Below are 21,152 nucleotides of genomic sequence, written 5' to 3'. Positions count from 1 at the left end.
TGGATTCTAATTCACTGGAGGAGAAAATTGCTGCAAAGTGGAGGTTTAGCAATGGGAAGAGGGGACTCCCAAGGGTAATCCAAGACCCCAGCCAACCCCTACTGGCATGAGGTAGGAGTTTCCTTCACACTCAACTCAAAGCTCAAAAGAAAGAACATGTTTCTTCCAGGTGAAGAGCTGCTTTCCACACAAACAACCCATCTAAAGACCGACACTGTGAGCAGAGTCACCCCTCTAGGGAAGGGGACTCAGAAATCCCTGGAAAGGGAGATGAAGAGGGTTCGGGCTGACAACTGATAGTTGCTACAGCTGTCTGGAATGCTCCCTCTTCCAGTTCTGCCTGTCTCATTGCTTCTTAGGCATAGGCTCGGCGCCCATCATAGCGCAGTGGCTGGGGAGCCGGCCACGTGCTTCAGGGCTGGTGGGTTCGAACCTGGCCCGGGCCTGCTAAACAACAATGACAACAACAACAACAGCAACAAAAGAGGTAGACGCAGTTCAGGCCCAGGAGGGGAAACAACTCTCTTCTGTGCCCCCACTCCTTCTTAGGCCTAGTGTAGAAGAAGAGAGATTTGTATGCTGCCCAGCTTATCTGATCAGTCTGTGAATCCATGAGGCTTAGGGTTTACTGTTTCATTTTCAGGCAAATGTTGAACATCTGGTGCAAAAGATGAAAACAACTGTGAAAAGGGGCTTGGTGTTAAGGTATATCAACTATGGTTTGTTCTTACGTGAAGGAGAAAATAGTCTTTGCTCTAACCCACAGAGGTAGATGCAAGGTTGGGGTACACTGAGGAACCTGTCCATACAGAGGGAGGGAGCAGTCTATCCCCTGAGCCCTGGAGATAGAAAAGGCCAGAACAAAGCCTATGAAGACAGAAAGAGGGAATGGGGAGACAAGTGGAGTCACAGGCTTTTGGTCTCTACCTGGCAGGAATGAAAAGTGCAATGAGAACTATACCACTGACTTCATCTTCAACCTGTACTCGGAGGAAGGGAAGGGCATCTTCGACAGCAGGAAGAACGTGCTCGGTCACATGCAGCAGGTGGGGAAGACCCCCAGCCATGCCTTCCTTGGGCAGCCATAATCCCCAGTGGTCATGGAGGCTCCCACTGGCCTTCTCTATTCTGCGGAGGTGGTCAGTGCCACCATAAAGGATGGGCCTGTCATCCCTTACGGTCATAGTCAAAACATCTGTATCCTAGAAATGACCTTACAGATTATGTGGTCCGTCCTGCTCGTGTAGGGTAGGGTTTTCACCCTCAGCACCTTCACCACGGGGACTGTGAATGCTATTTTTTATGTGTTGTAGGGCAGTTGAGCAGCATCCCTGGTCTCTACCCACTAGAAGCCAGTAGCATCTCCCTCTCACCCCCAGTTGTAACAACATGTCCCCAAACACTCCCACTTTCCCACCTACTTTCTTTTAATTCAAAGAAAATCTGTTTATGGGGTGGCGACTGTGGCTCAGTGAGTAGGTGCCGGCCCCATATATCGAGGGTGGCAGGTTCCGACCCAGCCCTGGCCAAACGGCAACAAAAAATAGCCGGGCGTTGTGGCAGGTGCCTGTTGTCCCAGCTACTTGGGAGGCTGAGGCAAGAGAATCGCCTAAGCCCAAGAGCTGGAGGTTGCTGTGAGCTGTGACGCACGGCACTCTACCAAGGGTGACAAAGTGAGACACTGTCTCTAAAAAAAAAAAAAGAAAAGAAAATCTGTTTGATGTTTTATATTACTTTGAGGTGCTACCAAGGGCAGCCAGATTGGGTGAAACAAAGAACATTTCCCTGTCCCTTGGTGACGGTGACTGACAAGAGCTGCTGGGAAGGGCTGGGTGTGCCAGCTCAGGCCTGTAATCCTAGCACTATGAGAAACTGAGGCAGGTGGATTGCCTGAGCTCAGGAGTTGAAGACCAGCCTGAGCAATAGTGAGACCCTGTCTCTAAAAAGAGCCATGTGTTGTGGCAGGTGCCTGTAGTCCCAGCAACTTGGGAGGCTGAGACAAGAGGATCACTTGAGCCAAAGAGTTTGAGGTTGACATGAGCTATGACTCCATGGCACTGTACCCAGGGTGACAGAGTGAGACTCTGTCTCAAAAAAAAAAAAGCTGCTAGGCTGGGGATGGATAGGGAATTGACCCAGTGGCCAATAAAACTAAAGCAGGATCTGGCAGCTACAGAACTAAACGAGGGAATTGAGACCAGTCCTTTCCTTTAATTAATTACTCTCATATCTGATAAATTACTAAATATGCTGGGCCAGGCCTCCAGGGATCCCAGCACTGCCTCCGGTATCCATCCTTTCATAGTTCCACTTCTGGATTTCTATTTCTGGCTCTAAGCCTAGGGTCGGTCTTTCCTCCTTTCCTGTGTGTCTGGATCCCTCTCTCAGAGTCCATCCTTTTATGATTTTTATGATTCTTTTTCCAGGGTGGGAGTCCAACTCCATTTGACAGGAATTTTGCCACTAAGATGGGTGCCAAAGCTATGAACTGGATGTCTGGGAAAATCAAAGAGAGTTACCGCAATGGTAGGTGGGGTGAGAGGGTGGTCCCCATCTAGACTGGTTCCCCAGCACAGAAGCTGATTGGCAATTTCTTACTGCAGGGCGGATCTTCGCCAATACTCCAGACTCAGGCTGTGTTCTGGGGATGCGTAAGAGGACCCTGCTCTTCCAACCAGTGACTGAGCTGAAGGACCAGACTGATTTTGAGTGAGTACATCTCCTTTCTGGAGTGGTTCGCTCCCTTTTAGTTTCAAGGTCTCTCGCCAAGCTATTCATGTCTTCAGTCCTTTTCTTCTAGGAGTCTTACCCATTTCCGATCTGTTGCCTGTGTTCTGAAGCCAGCCCCTCCTGCCCAACTTCTTCCTATAAACATTTGGTAGAAGTTGATTGGGGCACTGAATGATTGTAGCATCATCTACCTCATTCCTCCATAGGCATCGAATCCCCAAAGAACAATGGTGGCTGAAGCTGAGGCCCATCCTCAAAATCCTGGCCAAGTACGAGATAGACTTGGACACCTCCGACCACGCCCACCTGGAGCACATCACTCGGAAGCGGTCTGGGGAAGCTGCCGTCTAAGCCTCCTGGGAGTGAGGGGAACAGATTATCTGATCATGGCCAGCTCACCCCCCAGTAGGTCTAAGTCCACGTTTTCTCAATGTTTTATCTCCCTTTCCAATAGGTTTCCTTTTATTTTGTACCATGATCAGCTCTGGCTGGGAATTGGAGGTGAGGGTGATAAATGTGAGCTCCATTAGGTAGAATTTATCTTGACTTCTACCCCAGTTTCATCTGTCACACAAGGCTGGACTCTTCTAATGCTCCTCCTAGATGTCATTTACTCAGAATGTTCCTAAAACATAAGCTTTATTTATTTCTTTGTGGTAACAAAGAGCCTTGGTTCCTCTACTACTTTACCCACAGTGGCAAATTGTAACTACACTAATAAATGCCAACTGGTCACTGTGCTTTCGGTTCCTGTTATCATCTTCACAAGTGGAACGTAACACTATCAGCCATGTGTACCAGATCTGCCCAGATAGACCACCTGGGAAAATAGCCTGTGTGATCATCCTGTGTATGTCTCTCTAACCCTCAGATTATTTTTCTGCAGGAGTCTTGGCTCTGTACACAGGATCCCACACACGGTACACCGACCACACTAGCCCTGGTCCTGCACCAGTCCCTCCTGCATGGTCTGCAACCACAAGCACACTCCCATCTCCCTCAGGCGCAGAATGAGGTTTCACCCCTTGATCATATACCCATTACCCAGAGTGCCTTTTCTACAGCCATCCCCCAATCTCTGCTCCACTGACAATCCAGCATTCTTCCTTCACAGCTTTCCCCCCATACTCCTTCCTAGATGAAAGCCAGATTCCATTTGACAGAACCTTTATGGGGAAGACATGTACATTTTGGAAGCTTGGAAAATAGAGACATCTAATCCTGCACCTGGTTTGGTGGGTTTATTGAATACTGCTTTGGAAAGATGTCAGTTCTTATTCAGGTGTAATTTGTCTTCTGTTCCACAGCAGCTGGTTCTTCTCTCTCATTACCTGAGTGCCCATGTAAGGTAGTTGATCCTTGGGATTGGAACTATAGACTACATCCCAAATTGACAGGAAGGTGCCTTTTTAAATGCCAGGTTTAAGATTAGTCTCCAGGCTCAGCGCTCATAGCACAGTGGTTACGGCACAAGTCACATACACCAAGTTTGGCCAGTTCGAACCCGGCCCAGGCCAGCTAAGCAACAATGACAACTGCAACTAAAAAATAGCTGGACGTTATGGTGGGTGCCTGTAGTCCCAGCTACTGGGGAGGCTGAGGCAAGAGAATCGCTTAAGCCCAAGAGTTTGAGGTTGCTGTGAGCTGTGACATGCCATGGCACTCTACCAAGGGTGACGTAGTGAGACTCTGTCTCAAAAAAAAGAAAAAAAAACAGGGCGGTGCCTGTGGCTCAGTGAGTAGGGTGCCAGGCCCATATACTGGAGGTGGCGGGTTCAAACCCAGCCCCGGCCAACAACTGCAAAAAAAAATAATAATAAATATGAGGAGGAATAACAAGGCAGATCAGAGAATAAAAAGATTCCATTGTGTGAAAAAAAAAAACCCCAAAAAACAGCCTCCAATAACCAGATTGTGGCTCCCAGCATAGGCACACACATTCCTCCCAACTCATATTTCCTCACTCGCCTGATGAAGCAAGAAAGACATTCAAGGTATCAAAAGCGGGGGGGGCGGTGGGGGGGAGGGTTCTCCCTCTCCTCTAGCACACCACTTTTGCTACCTGTCCAAAGTATTACTGCTAAACTCTTGAAACATACTAAATAGTGACTGAGGTGGCTTGTGGTCAGTCAGAAATTAAGGCAGACAAATGTTTTTTGCACAGTTCTTTAAGTGGAAGAGAAATTAACAGTAAGTATCAAGTGCTGTGGTAAGCATTTTACACCTTATCATTGAATTCTCAAAATAGCTTTTCGAGGGAGTGGTGACAGCCCCACTTCAGAGATGAGGACACTGGGGCTCAGGGGTAATTAAATAATCACATTTAACATTATTCAAACAGAACACAACTCAGCTCTGACCGCAGAGGTCGTCCTCATTCCTTATGCCTCGTCATCCTTACTATGCTACATGGAATCCCCAACATAGGGCTGGAACATGAAGTCAAAGGGAAGGTCCGTGTATTCATTCAGAACATCGTAAGTGCTAATGGCTGTTAGATTATATAATAGGTTCTCTTTCCTATCTTTAATTCTAGAGTTGTTTTGTTCAGAAAATGATAAAGAGGGAAGAGATGGCTGGGTGGGAAGCTAATCAATCACAGAGGAAAACATTTAGCATCATAATATGATCTGGAAAAAAAAATCTCACAGTAGGGTGGCACCTGTGGCTCAGTCGGTAAGGCGCCAGCCCCATATACCGATGGGTGGCGGGTTCAAACCCGGCCCCGGCCAAACTGCAGCCAAAAAATAGCCGGGCGTTGTGGCGGGCGCCTGTAGTCCCAGCTACTTGGGAGGCTGAGGCAGGAGAATCGCCTAGGCCCAGGAGTTGGAGGTTGCTGTGAGCTGTGTGAGGCCACGGCACTCTACTGAGGGCCATAAAGTGAGACTCTGTCTCTACAAAAAAAAAAAAAAAAATCTCACAGTAAAGACCACTTAAAAACCAAAAACAAACTGGGCGTGGTGGCTCACACCTGTAATCCCAGCACCATAGAAGGCGGAGGAGGGAAAATTGCTTGAGCTCAGGATTTCAGGACTTGCCTGAGAGTGAGACCCCAACTCCTAAAAGAAGGAAAAACCCAGCTGGGCGCTGCATCGAGCACCTGTAATCCCCGCGGTTTCTGGAGGCTGAGGCAGCGGGATGCCCACAGCCCAAGTCTGAGGTTGCAGTGAGTTATGACGCCATTGCACTCCGCTCAGGGCATAGGGTGGGACTGTCTCAACAATAACAACAATAAAGCAAAGAAACAAAAATAAAAAATAAGCAAGGAAAATCCCCCAAAGAAACAAAAAACAAAACCCATGAAGCTACATGCTATTAACCCAGAGTGAAAAAGATAAGTGAAACTGTTTAAACTCTTAAGTGGAGGTGAAGCAGAACTTATTTTTATTTTTTGCAGTCTTTTGGGCTGGGTTTGAACTTGCCACCTCCTGTATATGGGGCTGGCTCCCTACTCCTTGAGCCACAGGCACAGCCCAGCTGAAGCAGAACTTATTAACCACCAGTGATGAAGTAACTGAGAAAACACATATCTTTTTCCACATGGACAAAATGCATTTTCCCTTTCCAGAACATTAACTGTGTCTGTGATGAGAAATGAAGTAGCATGTAAAGTAGTGGTTCATAATCTAGCCTGAATATTATAATCACCGGAGTGGGGGTGGGGAGTTTGGACCAATTAGACTCTTGAGGTGGAGCCTGGGCACTAAGTATTTTAAAAAATGTTTCTTTTCACTATCTTAAAAAAATAAGTCCCTAGCAATGGATCTCACTGTTGGCTATACATTATAAGCATTTGAAGAATCTTAAAAATCTGCTGATGCCCCCAGCTCCACCCCTCAAAGTTCTAAACATTTGGCACAGGGCGAAACCTTGGCATCAGTGTTTTTAGAAAGCTTCCTTGGTGATTTAATGTGCAGCTGGGGTTAAGAACATAAACGCGGTAGTTCCAAATTTGGGGTTGGGGGAGGCATGAAGGAAGGGCAGCTCCTCAAATGTGCTGCGGAATCCCTCCCATTCCCTGTACGGATGCCCAGAATGGCTGTTAAGGGAGCCTGTGGGATGGAAAGACACTGAAGAGCAGGGCAGTAAAGGAGGAATGTTTTCTAAATGGAAGGAGCAAAGAAAAGTACAACAGTAGAAATCACCAAACTGCTTTTAGAACTATTTCTTTCTTTTTTTTTTTTAATGGGCAAAAACACCACAGCAAAAGGACAAAAGCAGACATTGTTTTTCAGATTAGCTGCGTCAGCAGATTCCATTCATTTTATAGTTCCCAATCAGCTTTTTTTTAAAAAAAAGTTTTTTAAATTTGCATCTAGTTCATCTAAGATCAATAACAACTTGATCTAGTTTAGAAACATGAAATGAGTATTGTTAAGAATTATTTAGGGAGGCGCCTGTGGCTCAAAGGAGTAGGGCGCCGGCCCCATATGTCAGAGGTGGCGGGTTCAAACCCAGCCCCGGCCAAAAACTGCAAAAAAAAAAAGAATTATTAAAACAGATCTTTTTTGGGTATGTGGGCCATTTCAAAAGAAGCTCTTATTATGTTCTTTCCCTCCTCCTTCCCCACTCCACTCCCCCCACCCCCAATGTCTTATATAGATCAATGAAAAGCAAAGCTTTCAAAACTGATAAAAAAAAAAACCTTCCCAGCTACAGTGAACACCTTAGCCAAAGGTGCAGGAACTGCCTGCTAAGCCCAAACTGCCTTTCAGGAAAAGTGTGAGCTGCATAAGAAGAAAAGTTCTCAGGACTTTTAGAACCCACATCTCTTCTATGTGGAAAGCAGCAGGATGATCTTTCTGAAATAACATTGCTGAACTACTGTGACCCTTGGGCACACCTATGGAGAAGAGGCAAAAAGTGCTGTTTCCTTTGATGGGAAAAGGGGCCAGTCCCTTCTGAATGCCCCTTGACAAGGCACTCTAGGGAAATCATCCAGCCCCATTCTTGAATGTGCACTCCATTTGGAGTATCTTCATTTTTGAGATGTAATTATTAGCTGAAATTGTGATTTTCTTAAACTTCTTCACAGATCAACTAAAATGCTTTCTAGAAGGCATTGTTCCAAAACATTAACCTGTTCCCAAAGGAAAACCACATACACAATTCTTTACTTTCCATCTCCCTAGGGAAATTTAGCAGGTATTGTTGTCTCCTTTAAAGCAAAGAGGGTGGAGGGAGATAGCTTTTGCAGGTTGCAATATAAAAAGCCAAGTAAGCAATAAATGGGAAACAAAAGTGAGGGATTTTTTTTTTTTTTTTTTGTTTGGTTGCTTGGTGGGGAGGGGAGGTGGTGTGGAGGTTATTGTTGTGACCTGTTGCCTTGAAATCTATAAACCATACAACAGGAACAACCGCTTTTGTTTTCCATGACAAAGAGACAGTACTGCAGAGAAAATCCTCACCCAGAGTTGCTTGCATGATGGTGCAAATGTCTCCTCTAGGCTATTCTACAAGTAACAGGTATTCCTTCAAAGAAGCTGGCAGTGGAAGGCCCTTCACTGCATCTGGCAGATACTGGAGTCCCAGGCTGCGGCGCACAGCATAGCGAGAGAGTGTTTTTAGAGTTCCTGGGGCTGAGCACAGAACAGTCAGTTTTTCACACAGCTGCTGGTCTCTGGCCACCTCTCGGGGCATAGTACCATTTTTCCTCAATTCAAAGTGTCCAACAGCTCTGTGGAGGAGCTCAAAGCAAGAGTCCTCTTTCTCTGTTCCAAGTCCCCTGACTAGTAGGGCCACCAGGCGGGAGATGGGTGTCTGGCCTTTTAGGTTAATAACTCTGACCTCTGCCCCATAGTCAAGAAGGATGCTGACACTCTCAAGGTTTCCCTTCATGGCAGCCCAGCTGAGTGGCGTATCATTGTTGTAATCCAGGGCATTGACAGAGGCCCCACTCTCTAGGAGAGCCCGCACACACTCAGCATTGTTCTTAAATGCTGCCCAGTGAAGTGGGGTATCTCTGTTGCCATCCAGTGCGTTGGGGTTTGCACCGTACTCCAATAGGACCTCCACACAAGCCTCATCTTTCTCTGCCGCATAGTGGAGGGCTGTTCGGTTATAACCATCCAAGGCATTCACCTGTAAAAAAGGGAGGAGCTAAGTTACAGTAAACAGACTATTGGGAGGAAGATGGGACAGTAAAGCAGGTGGTAGTGCTCTGAACAAGAGATCAAGCAATTCTCAGGGAGTCTTGGTGATGCAGACAAAGATACGAAGGAGCTTAGGTGCAAAAAGGAAAAGAACTGGCTTGGAGCCGTAGCACAGTGGTTATAGCGCCAGCCACATACCCTGAGAGTGGCGGGCTCGAACCTGGCCTGAGCCAGCTAAACAGCTAAACAACAATGACAACTGCAACAAAAAATAGCTGGGCATTGTAGCTGGTGCCTGTAGTCCCAGCTACTTGGGAGGCTCAGGCAAGAGAATCACCTAAGCCCAAGAGCTGGAGGTTGCTATGAGCTGTGAAGCACGGCTCTCTACCGAGGGCAACATAGTGAGACTCTGTCTCAAAATAAATAAATACATAAATAAATGAAAAGAACTGTCCTGTAATAGCCCGCAGTTGTGCCTGACTAGTTGGCCTGCATCACTAAGGTTTTCGCTGCAATGTTCACTTCACTATTTATTAGAATCTCTACTATAGCACAAGAGGTAAAGCAGGAAAAGATGAAATCTAAGTGCTTGTAACAGGTCTGAAAGACATTTACTGGAGAGCTGTTTGAATATACAGTTAGAGTAAGAGTTTGGGGTTATTTTACTTATTCTGACTCTTTCCATATCCTATGGCAAATGGCAACCACACTATAAAAAGAAGTCAAAGCCCTGCCCATACAGCTTTGCTATGTTCTTCAACCATACAGAGAAGCTAAAAAACGTTAATCCTAGTCAGTCCTATGCAAAAACATGCAGTGGTTTGACAAGAGAACCCAGATGAAAGCACGTACAGGGAAAAACACAACTCTTCCAATGCTGAGAAAGCAGATGGCTTGCTGGAGGGCAGCATCACCTATAATTTTTTACTTCAAATCCCCTAATTTATACATAGGATACTGGATATTCCCCCATTAAGTCCAATAAAGCAAAACTGAAGCATTTAAGTGAGTTTCATCTCTTATTTGGCTAACACTCATATTTTTCTTCTATGTTCACTTTCATCATTGACATAAATCACCCCGGGGGTCACTCTCAAAAGAGCAAGTTTAATCACAAGAGTTAAAGGATAGATAAAGGCAAGTAGAGAACCACTGTCTACTTGGAGATGAGGATCCTGGGACTGGCTCCTTGGGCCCACTGACCCGGGTGTGAGGCTGCACCAGGAGGCAGGCTCAGCACAGTGCATCGTCCACGACCACTCACCAATAGTCAAAACTGCTAGTTTATTTAACAAGCACTTACTACATGCCAGTGTTCCAAACTCTTTACAACCTTATGAAAAAGATACCATTCCCATTCCCATCTTACCAATGGGGAAACTGAGGCAAAGAAAGGATTTTCAAAAAAATTATTTGTTTTGCGTTTTTTTTTTTTTTTGAGATAGAGTCTATGTCACCCTTAGTAGAGTGCCTGGCATCACAGTTCACAGCAACCTCAAACTCTTGGGCTTAGCCTTGCAAGTAGCTGGGACTATAGGCGCCCACCACAATGCCCGGCTATTTTGTTGTTGTTGTTGTCACTGTTGTTTAGCAGGCCTGGGCCAGGTTCGAACCAGCCAGCCCCGGTATTTGTGGCCAGTGCCCTAACCACTGAGCTTTGGGCACCAAGCCTGTTTATTTATTTTTAAGTATCTTGTTTAAGGCCATACAGCTGGAAGTGGCTGAGCTGGAATTTGAATTCATGAAATCTGGCTCCAAAGTGTATTCTTTTAGTCATTTATTGCATTGTGCTGCTTCATGCCAATTTGTCTACTTTCAAAAATTGATTTTTTTTTGAGATAAGAATCTTACTTTTGTCACCCCAGGTAGAAGGCTGTGGCATCATAGCTCACAGCAACATCAAACTCTTACGCTCAAGGGAGTCTTTTGCTTCAGCCTCCCGAGTAGCTGGGTTACAGGTGCCCGCCACAATGCCCAGCTATTTTTACAGACAAGGCTCAGGCTGGTCTCAAACTCCTGAGCTCAGGTGATTGACCCACCTCAGCCTCCCAGAGTGCTAGGAGTACAGTCATGAGCCACCATGCCCAGTCCTAACAGTTAATTTTTTAAAAAACTTAAGATACGTTAGCAGGAAAATAGGAACAAGATATGCTAAACATAGAATAATTAGTGGGCAAAATATCACAAGTAGGGATTGCCTTATGATACTGATCTCCCAGTGGCAGTGGTGTTAGAACTGCACTGCTGCCAGTAGGTCTCAGGTGGTTTAGATTTAGTCAGAGTTGCAGGATCTCTGCTCTTAGAGTTCCTAGATAGTCAACAGGCAATAAGAAGTGTAAATAGAAATACGAACAATCCCGACAAGGTAATCTGGGAGGGAAAAGGAAGATAAATCTCCTTGGAATGCTGGACAGTCTAAATTAAGGAGAAGACAACAAAGGAATGAAATCCTTAGGATCATTTTATATATTGCCATTTTGGCATATAAAATTTAATTGGCATATAAAATTGTCATTTTATATAATTGCCTTTTCAATATTAGCTACACAATGTTAACACGAGTTAGGAAAACCAGACTGGAGGTGGGAAGAAATGGAGGAGTGATGGTAACAAATTCTAAGAAAATGTAAAGCTCGGGCGGCGCCTGTGGCTCAGTCGGTAGGGCACCGGCCTCATATACCGAGGGTGGCGGTATATGCAACAAAAACTGCAACCAAAACATAGCCGGGCGTTGTGGCGGGCGCCTGTAGTCCCAGCTACTCAGGAGGCTGAGGCAAGAGAATCGCTTAAGCCCAGGAGTTGGAGGTTGCTGTGAGCTGTGTGAGGCCACGGCACTCTACCGAGGGCCATAAAGTGAGACTCTGTCTCTACAAAAAAAAAAAAAAAAAAGAAAATGTAAAACTCAAATTTCAGCGAATCATTAATATGAAAGTGTTAAACACATTACCTCAGCTCCTTTTTCCAGGAGTAACTCCACACAGTCAGCATCTGACACCATACAGGCACAGTGCAGGGGCTTCAGTGTGCCGTGGGTGCAGTTCACATCTGCTCCCTGAGGGAAGAAGCAAACTGCAGTCAGCTGCTCGGCTCAGGCCTGCTCAGCAGGACAAGGCTCAGAACTGAGTCCAGGGGCTAGAGAGTGCTAACCTGACCATGCTGTAAATATACTACTGTTCCTAGTTTCTATTTCTATTAATTAAATATATAATATTATAATGCCAATGTCCAAACCAAGGGAATACACTGAAGATGAAGGAAAGGAACTGTTAATTCCTTACATCAAGTTATTAGGTTTCTCTACAAGGTAGCATGCCAGATGGTCAGCTGGACATCACTGAGGACATAACCTCATGTGTAAAAGCAGTGGGAACCTTGTCAGTGGGCAAGAAAATTGGACTAGGAATCTACTTTCTATGACTCCCACACTCTGATAAAGTAGGAAAGTGAGGCTGTCAGACTGAGGCCAGAACTGGCATGCTCTTTTCACCGTTCAACAAATGACCATTGCCTATAATAGGGTCATCTTAACATTATTTTTGTTTGTTTGTTTGTAAATATCTTCAAAGTAGCCTCTCAGTATCAGTATTCTCTGATGCCCAGCCCCTGCTGGTTCTCTGATTCGAGATCTGATAAAAGAGATGGAGATACCAGTCACACTAAAGCCACTGAATGACTCCGCAGCAGAGCTAGAATTAGGATGTGACAAAGTCTCTACTGCTGAGTCTTCTGACACCACTTTTCAGCTGAGAACAAACACTGTAAGGTTTTTCCTTCTCTGGTTGTGCCACATAATTCTCAAGCAGCTCCAGAGCTCCAAGCTGTAAATAGGGATCCAAAAGTCTTAAGACTGTTTTAAAACAATGTACAGAAGTAACCGTCTGGATGTACCTTCTAGTGATCAAAATAGTACTCTGTAATTTCTCTTCACCAGGAATAATATGCAGAAAAGGCTAGTAAAGACCTTCTGGGATACTAATCATATAACACAATTACTGAATATCAGGGCTAAGATATCAGATAGGGCGTTTGCCTAAATTATAATTTCCATACATTTTAGGGATTGATATCCCCCACAGAAATAGAAGTCATAGCTGTTGTTAAGACACAGGCAAGCAAAATCTCTCCATGTAATTATTATAACCCATGTATGAAGAAAGGCTCACAAGAAGTTGAAAATGGGTGGTGCCCATGGCTCAAAGGAGTAGGGTGCCGGCCCCATATATTGGAGGTGGCAGGTTCAAAACCAGCCCTGGCCAAAAGCTGCAAAAAAAAAAAAAAAAAATTTGAAAACCATTCCAGCTACTTGGGAGGCTGAGGCAAGAAGATCACTTGAGCCCAAGAATTTGAGGTTGCTGTGAGCTATGATGACCGCCGCTTTGCCTCACCCAGGACAACAAAGTGAGACATCAGTCTCAAAACACACACACACACCCCAACAACAGCAACGAATTTGAAAAACACCTCTGCTTTGCTCTCCTCCTTCCTCCCTTTAATAAAACATGTACAGAAGACTTTGAGCTTGATAGATTCCATATACATCATATCCAAACAGAGATTTTACAAAGAACACAGACTAGACTTATCCAGAACATATTTCATGAAGAAAAATATCAGATACATAGGGTGACAGAGAGAAAGCAAGCAAAGAAAAACACTGGAAAAATTGTATTTTAGTGATCGAGTTAATACATTTAACAAGATTGTAAAAACTCCATGTGATCCTGTGCTGAGTTAAAGATGCGAATCTGTAATCCACTAAGATCCCCCCACCCCAAGGACTTTCATGTCAGTAACAGCACACTCACCCCTCTGATGAGGTCCTCTACATTATCATGTGGGAAGGAACGGATGGCAGCGATTGTTCTGATTAAGCGCTCTGAGAGAGAGTATTTGCTCTGAATGCTCTGCATAATATACCACATACTGGAACTCATCAAGGCTCAGAGTGTGTTCACATGCTCCAAATTGCCTGAAACAAAGAAGCTTTAGGCATTATATAACATCACTAACCACCTCTGTCCTTAGGGTTAAGCTTTCTCTGGCGCCTAACATTAAAAGGCAAATTTCAAGGAGGTCAGTGATTAATAAACACCATCTTTTGTAATCATAAGGAACTAGATTATAAGAGTTGCTCAGGGAGCTGGGTGAACCTGTACACAAATGTTCTGACCCTCAAGACCTCCATGACTTAGTCCAGCATAAGATTTCCCTAAGAGGTAATCAGAACCCCCATGGAGGTCTGTGCGGTTGATAAACAAGGCTAGGCAAGGAATGAGATTTTTTTTAAAGGCTGATGATGCCACAAAACATTCTGTTCCTGCTTTCAATTTTTGTGGATTTTATCATTAGTCCCACCTTTAGATTATTTGTTACATTTGGCCTACAGTATAATTACATATTATACATATTTTCTCCACATAAATTGTACTCAATTGGAGAGCAAAGAATTTATATTCTACTCTTTTTGCACATGGAAGGCCAGCCACAAACTCTCACAAAAAGCAGGTATTTAACAAATATTGGTTGATTGAGAAGAAAGGGAGGTGGCTACACAAATATATCTATCTTAATAAAAAAAATCTGAGAAATATTTTCAAATGTCTTTAGCAGAGAAGAAATTAGGATATATTTGAGGTAATATTCTAAAATAAGGAAGGAAAATGAAAGTATACTCTGGAGTCATCAATATAAAACTAGACAAAAATTAAAGTTCATACCAATGAAATACGCTTTCAGTTTTAAAAAATTAAGCAGATTTAAAGTGAATTTAAAGTTTCAATAATTGGCTATTCAGGACAACGAGAAAAAGATTTGGGGAACTATATGTTGAAGCCACAAAATGACAGAGTGCTAAGAGGGAAGAAGAAAATGATGTAATATACTTAAATTCAACTATGATGAAAGTTTTGTCTGCATAAAAGGTACTACTTAGGGAACATTTAAAATGACAGCCGGTAAGGTAGGGTATTTCTATGAAAAACCATGTGTCAAAAACTGTAGGGAAAATATAATATGCAGTATTAGCTGTGTAAGTATAATTCCTTAGAAATCTGTATTCTTATTATAAAATGTAAGTTTCTTGGGCATAAAGATAGTGTTTTTATCAATAGTGCTGGACACATGGTAGATCCTTTTAAATACTTGTTGAACTAATGTAAAGCTAATAAAGTCAAGACTTGCAGTCATTAAGCTATTATGCATATGAAATTATTTTGGTCATTTCATAATATATAATTTTTGCTTTTTTGTGATGGAGTATCCCTTTATACATTGTGTATACTGTAAACACTGAGTTTCTATTTTGCTAATCAGCCATTTATATTAATACGAATTCTATTAATGATAAAAGTTAAAAATGTTCAATTCATAGGCGTCAATGACTTAAATTGGATAGTTTCCTCCCCTGCTACTTTGTTATGAATGAATAAGCTTACACACTTGTTTATATGTCTCTCTGAAATTTTCTAGATAGTTTAGATCAAGCATGTTTTCATCTCTGAAGAAGTCACTAAACTCAGTAACAAGGGTCTGTATCTTGTTGCAAGGAAAAAATATGGCAGACGTACATTTGAGTAAAAAAGGCAAAGGTGCATTCCAAGAATGGGGACAGAAGACAGAACAGCTAGCTAACCCAGGAAGCTTGGCCTGAAGTGGTTTTGTTAACAGATTCTGGGCCATGATAATCCGGTAAAACTAAACCCTCATTTTCAGGGTTCTCTTGGACTCCAGGATAAGAACTCCTAACCGAGATTGTGACCAGTGGCCTGCTGCTGCCTTGAAGCTCCTGGTGAAAGAGTGAAACTTCAGGGCAGATTGGCAACATTCACTGTCAGGGAGGGTCAAAGAAAATCTAAATTCTATCTAGTCCGTGCACAGTTTGACCCCTAGCGGGCCCTTTCTCTTCCGTTTTCTTTCGCGGCGGCGATCCACAGAAAACGCCAAGGTTTTTGTTTTTGTTTTTAAATTGCAAAGCATAAAGGAAGAAAGACGACACTCAACAGCTTTAGTGCAAGTGAGGCCTTGGCCTAGCCAGAGGCGCCCCAAACCCCGCTGCACCTGCTACGGGAGGGCTCGTGGCAGCTGTCTCGCTGAGGATAGGGGGCCGAGGACAAGGGCACGAAATGCAAGGACATGTGGTGCCACTTTCCGCATGAGCTTCCCAACTGACCGCAACAATACCGGCAAGCTGGTACTGAAAGGAGATAGCGCAATCCGCGCTGGGGGAACCTGGAGGTGGACAAATTCCCGTTCCGCTCTACCCCTCTAAAGGCCCGGAACGATGTCTCAGCCTCGAAGGCTGGCGGACCTCGAGAGGGGAGCGGAGGAAGCGTTACTAGGCGGGGTGCCCCGAGTTAGGGGACCTGGCTGCAGACCTTCCCGCACCGAGGACGGCACTCACCTAACCGTGTGGGTAGAGCTGGGTAGTGAAAGCCGCTGTCAAGGCGTGAACCGGAAGCAGAAGCGGTCGGCAGCCGACCCCTCTGTTTACAGGACGAGAACAACAACTGGGATGGGCGCCTGCGCACTAATCAAGGACTGTAAGCAGGGCGCGCCTGCGCAGATTTGTGCATCAGCTTTGGTCCTACTGAGAGGTTTTGCGCGCAGGCGCAATGTGGCGCTCTCAACTACAGCCCCAGGTCTACCGTCTTCTTCCAGTTTCTGAACCCTGGCTGTAGGGCAGATGCTATGTGGCCTCGCCCCGTGGACCAGGCCTGCAGTGGGTTCATCCCATCTTTACCTCCCTCTTTGTCCATCTGAAACCGGATCAAGGCACCTTATTCTCAGATTATTCCCAAACTCTCTAAACTTGCAGGGGTCCTCAAACTGCGGCCCGCGGGCCACATGAGGTGGTGTGATTGTATTTGTTCCCGTTTTGTTTTTTCACTTAAAAATAAGATATGTTTAGCGTGCATAGGAATTTGTTCATAGTTTCTTTTTTAAACTATAGTCCGGCCCTCCAACAGTCTGAGGGACAGTGAACTGGCCTCCTGTTTAAAAAGTTTGAGGACGCCTGCGAAAGGATAAACTAATGCCGACTTTGTCCACTTAGTCCACAGTGGTTCAGTTTCTTAGGAGACTCAACTCTTAGTAAGAAGTGTCTCTGGCAAACGAGAACTTTTCAGCATCATTCGTAATGTTGTAACAAATCTATGTTCCCTAGAACCCTCATGGATATTGTCCACTGTCCTTCAAAGTGAACTATACCAAAGACAAATTCAACCACCCAAGAAGCATAGTATCCCGAATGTTGAGGAATAAAAGAGATGTACCTGTTAATAATAACTCTTTCTATGCAGAGACGATGACGCCTTTGAGTGGCATACTTTATTTGCAAAGCATAAACATTTCCAAGTCAGGAACACATGGTGCTGCATGTAGGGAACACACAGGTGCAGCCTGTTTCACTAGGAGTGCCTCAGCACGTGCTCCCCAGAGTTTGTTCTAAGCAACCAGATTTAACCAATTAGAGACGAAATCTCAGCCAGAGAGTTCAGCTGTGTCAGTGAGAGAGGCTGGTGAACTGAAATCTCATGACCTGGTCTGAGGAGTGAACCTCTTCTGAGTTCCAATCTCCAACCAATTTTGTCATGGCAAAGGTGCCTCCCATTTCCTGCCACAGTGCTGTAGAGGGATTGTCCAGTTTTTCAAAAGAAGCTGAAAAACTGACTTTAAAAAAAGCAAATTCTACCAAATTGCAAATGTTGGCAATTTCTATTCTTTTGTTTGTGTTTTTGGAGACAGAGTCTCACTTTGTCACCTGGGCTAGAGTGCAGTGACATCAATGTAACTCACTGCAATCTAAAACTCCTGGGCTTAAGTGATCCTCTTGCCTCAGCCTCCCGAGTAACTGGGACTACAGGCATAAGTCACTACACCCAGCTAATTTTTCTATTTTTTAGTAGAGACAGGGTCTCACTCTTGCTCTGGCTGGTCCTGAACTCCTGACCTCAAGCGATCCTCCTGCCATCCTCCAAAGTGTTGGGATTTTATAGATGTGAGCCTCATTTAGAATTCTATTGGGCCTCATGCTTATTTAAAGTGATCCCTTAAGAAGGTGTGACTTAACCTTTGCTTTGCCTGGCCTTAGGTACGGATTGCAATTAGTCTAAACTCCAAAAGGGGGCAGGTATAATGATGCACAATGCCCTTTCATGGCTGGTAGCTCACTTTTGAGGTTTTGCTGGAGTTCCCTTGGCCAAGAAGAGGTCTATTCAGTCAAGGAGAGGGGTAGGATTTTATTTAAGTTTGCATTTCCCTCCTTTTGGCCAAGATTTGCCAGAGGCAACATCAATGGCCAAATTTTATTTTGTCCTATTGTTGCTGGGGTGGTGTGGCTACCTAACCTGGGTCCATTCTGTCCCTCACTGGGACCCTTATGGCCAAGAAACTTAGAACCAAAAGACTTAACAGCCAATTAAATGTTCTAGCCAGACAGGAATGTATACATATATGTATATATGTGTGTGTATGTGTGTATGTGTGTAAATATGTGACTATATACATATGTAATCCAGTCCCTTATTTGTCCATATGTAATATAGTCCCTTATTATCAAGGGTTGGGGGCGTATATGAACATTGTCCATTGCAATTAAAGATGATTAATTCAATGACTTTTTATTATGTACACATTTAATGTGGAAGAACAGTTCTGCTTCATGGTAAGATCAGGAGAGTATAGGAAGAAAGAGTCTACAAAGTGGTTTCTGGAGAAGAAATTTGTGTGTACTTTCTCTCCTCCCACCCAGAGAGAGAGGAAGTGCTGATGCTGCTTCCTTCTGTTCAAACCTAAAGAGGGACTTCGTGGGACCAGAGACCTTGGAAACTGTTCCCCATAGTTATAGAACAGAGAACTGCACCAACTCTTGCTTATAAATTAAAGAGGGTGTGGCCACAAAGTAGAGGTGGCTGAATCGGGATCTTCCTAGACACCCAGATTCAACAGAGATGACAAAGGTAAAAGCTTGATAAAAGGTAAAAGATGATAAAAGCTTCCCTGGACCAGGTGTGGACTACACAGAAGACAGCCAACGTGGTATTGCCTTTGGTCTATTCAAAAGGGCTGTCTAGAGATATGAAGGGACCTACTAAGTCCCTTAGTAAGAAGCTAGAGGTAAACTTAGGAATCCTACAATCCACAGAGTTTGTCAAATGTAACCAATCATGTTGGTCTGGGCCAAAGGGACTCAAGTGAGAGATCTCTGATGATGGGAATCTCCACAGAAACTTTGAAAGCACATTTCAAAGGCTGGATGCAGTGGCTCACACTTGTAATCCTAGGACTTTGGGAGGCCAAGGTGTGAGGATTGCTTGAGCTCAGGAGTTAGAAACCAGCTTGAGCAAGAGCAAAACCCAGTCTCTACTAAACATAGAAAAAAAAAAAAAACTAGCTGGGTTAGTGGCGTATGCCTGTAGTCCCAGCTCCTTGGGAGGCTGAGGATTTAGGAGGATTGCTCAAGCCCAAGAGTTTGAGGTTGCTGTGAGCTATGATGACACCACAGCATTCTACCCAGGGTGACACAGTGAGACTCTGTCTCAAGGAAAAAAAAAAAAAGCACATTTCGAGAAAAAGAGTCAGCTTTAACCGTCTTTCAGACCCAGGTAGTACAAACTCACACCACCAAAAAAGAACTGTCCTATCTCCTGTTCCACCTCCTCCCACTTTTACATAAGCATAGTCAAAAGCAGTTTAGAGGAAGCAGGTCAGTGGAGGAGAAAGCTGAAGGCAGCCACTAGCCACATGCCTTACATGGAGGAGGAAGAGGAAAAGAAGTCTTACAATGAAGCACCTTAGCGTACCTAAGAATGAAGACTGAAGTATTTCATTACCATTTTGTCCTGGCAATACTCTAATTACTAAATGAAGACTGTATATCAGATTTGAAGTGACTAATACTTAAAGGATAGTCAATTATCAAAGAGTGAACCAAAAAATTAGAAAATCTGCCCAAATTTCCATTTAGGAGCGGAAGATAGCTTCCCCCAATAAGAAAAAATTTTAGGGCGGCGCCTGTGGCTCAGTGAGTAGGGCGCCGGCCCCATATGCGGAGGGTGGCGGGTTCAAACCCAGCCCTGGCCAAACTGCAACAAAAAAATAGCCCGGCGTTGTGGCGGGCGCCTGTAGTCCCAGCTGCTTGGGAGACTGAGGCAAGAGAATCGCGTGAGCCCAAGAGTTAGAGGTTGCTGTGAGCCGTGTGACACCACGGCACTCTACCCGAGGGTGGTACAGTGAGACTCTGTCTCTATAAAAAAAAAAAAAAAAAAATTTTAATGATAATAGACAAAAAATAAAGTTATATTTTGATCAGATTCCATGTCTACATATTTCGGTTGGTTATGTCTGCTCTTCATGTTTTGGTTACAAGTGATTCCATGAGTTTTAGAGTGCCCTGTCTCTCGTGAAACTTCTAGGTCATTATTTTTACTTCTCTCCCCTGCTAATTCCAGTTCTGCACTCAAGAGTTTATTAGTTGATGCTGTTTGGCAGTTAGACTAGTGTTCCTATTTTCAGACGTTGGCATAAACTTGAACTGGTAATTTAGTAATGATGTTTTCCTTGAAATGATGGCTGCTATCACTGTTCAATGTGTGTTAGTATCTAGACTCTGTAGTTCATTGCCACAGAGGTGTCCCAGGTTACAGAGCTGGGTTTCTTGCTTTTTGAGCCTTGCCTGTAGCAAATGGCCACAGGCTTTTGTGCAATTCTTTTCTGGGGTAAAATCTCTTTTCTTTGCCTATTGGCTCCAAACCCACTCCTGATTTTGAGTGGATCCTCTAGAGTGACAGTGTGCTGGAGGGGAGGAATTCTGCCTTGAAACCTTCTGAGTGGTAACATGAAGCCTTTGGAAACAGTTTTTGGGCCTCTGGCCAGAACTCATCAAATACTCTCCTGTTTCAGAAGCCATATACTTCTCTTTTAGGGGCTGCGTGGTTAATGCTGATGGCAGTGTTTCTATGATGCTGTTCCTAGGGAAAAGTGATTTGTTTTTTTGAGACAGAGTCTCACTCTGTCACCCTGAGTCAATCGCCGTGTTCTCATCATAGCTCACAGCAACCTCAAACTCTTGGCTTGAGCAGTCCTCTTGCCTCAGCCTCCTGACAAGCTGGGACTTCAAGTGCATGCCCCTATGCCTGGCTAGTTTCCCACCCCCTCCCCCTATTTTTAGTAGAGACAGGGTCTTGCTCTTACTCAAGCTAGTCTTGAACTCATGAGCTCAAGCAATCTACCTGCCTTGGGCTCCCAGAGTGCTAGGATTACAAGCATGAGCCACAGTGCATGGCCAAGAAAGGTGATTTAAGTAAGAAGAAGGGGACTCCTTCCAGGTAAGTT

The 21,152-nt window shown here is 44.4% G+C and overlaps 2 protein-coding genes across 4 annotated transcripts in view; one reads left to right on the top strand and one right to left on the bottom strand.

The window, feature by feature from the left end:
* PFKM (phosphofructokinase, muscle) overlaps positions 1–3,470 on the top strand; it is a 47,514-nt gene extending 44,044 nt beyond the window's left edge. For both annotated transcript variants that reach the window (XM_053557536.1, XM_053557535.1), the window contains 5 exons: positions 644–705; positions 935–1,046; positions 2,427–2,526; positions 2,604–2,709; positions 2,937–3,470. In XM_053557536.1, coding sequence (XP_053413511.1) covers positions 644–705; positions 935–1,046; positions 2,427–2,526; positions 2,604–2,709; positions 2,937–3,081 — 525 coding nt within the window. In that variant the 3' untranslated portion in view covers positions 3,082–3,470. The remainder of the gene's footprint in view (positions 1–643; positions 706–934; positions 1,047–2,426; positions 2,527–2,603; positions 2,710–2,936) is intronic.
* A 4,501-nt stretch (positions 3,471–7,971) lies between these two features.
* Positions 7,972–16,345, bottom strand: ASB8 (ankyrin repeat and SOCS box containing 8). 2 transcript variants are annotated; one of them, XM_053557541.1, is made up of 4 exons: positions 16,222–16,345; positions 13,628–13,791; positions 11,770–11,874; positions 7,972–8,811 (listed from the first exon to the last, which is right to left on the bottom strand). In XM_053557541.1, the coding sequence occupies exons 2-4, from the start codon at positions 13,754–13,756 to the stop codon at positions 8,179–8,181; spliced, it is 867 nt and encodes a 288-aa protein (XP_053413516.1). In that variant the 5' UTR covers positions 13,757–13,791; positions 16,222–16,345; the 3' UTR covers positions 7,972–8,178. The 2 variants fall into 2 exon arrangements, with proteins under 2 accessions (XP_053413516.1, XP_053413517.1); XM_053557542.1 differs by having other exon boundaries at positions 13,628–13,805; positions 16,222–16,307.
* Between the last annotated feature and the right edge of the window lie 4,807 nt (positions 16,346–21,152).

The sequence above is a fragment of the Nycticebus coucang genome, chromosome 12, assembly GCF_027406575.1.
Source record: "Nycticebus coucang isolate mNycCou1 chromosome 12, mNycCou1.pri, whole genome shotgun sequence".
Classification (NCBI taxonomy): Eukaryota; Metazoa; Chordata; class Mammalia; order Primates; family Lorisidae; genus Nycticebus; species Nycticebus coucang.
This window is presented reverse-complemented; position numbering and strand designations above follow the sequence as displayed.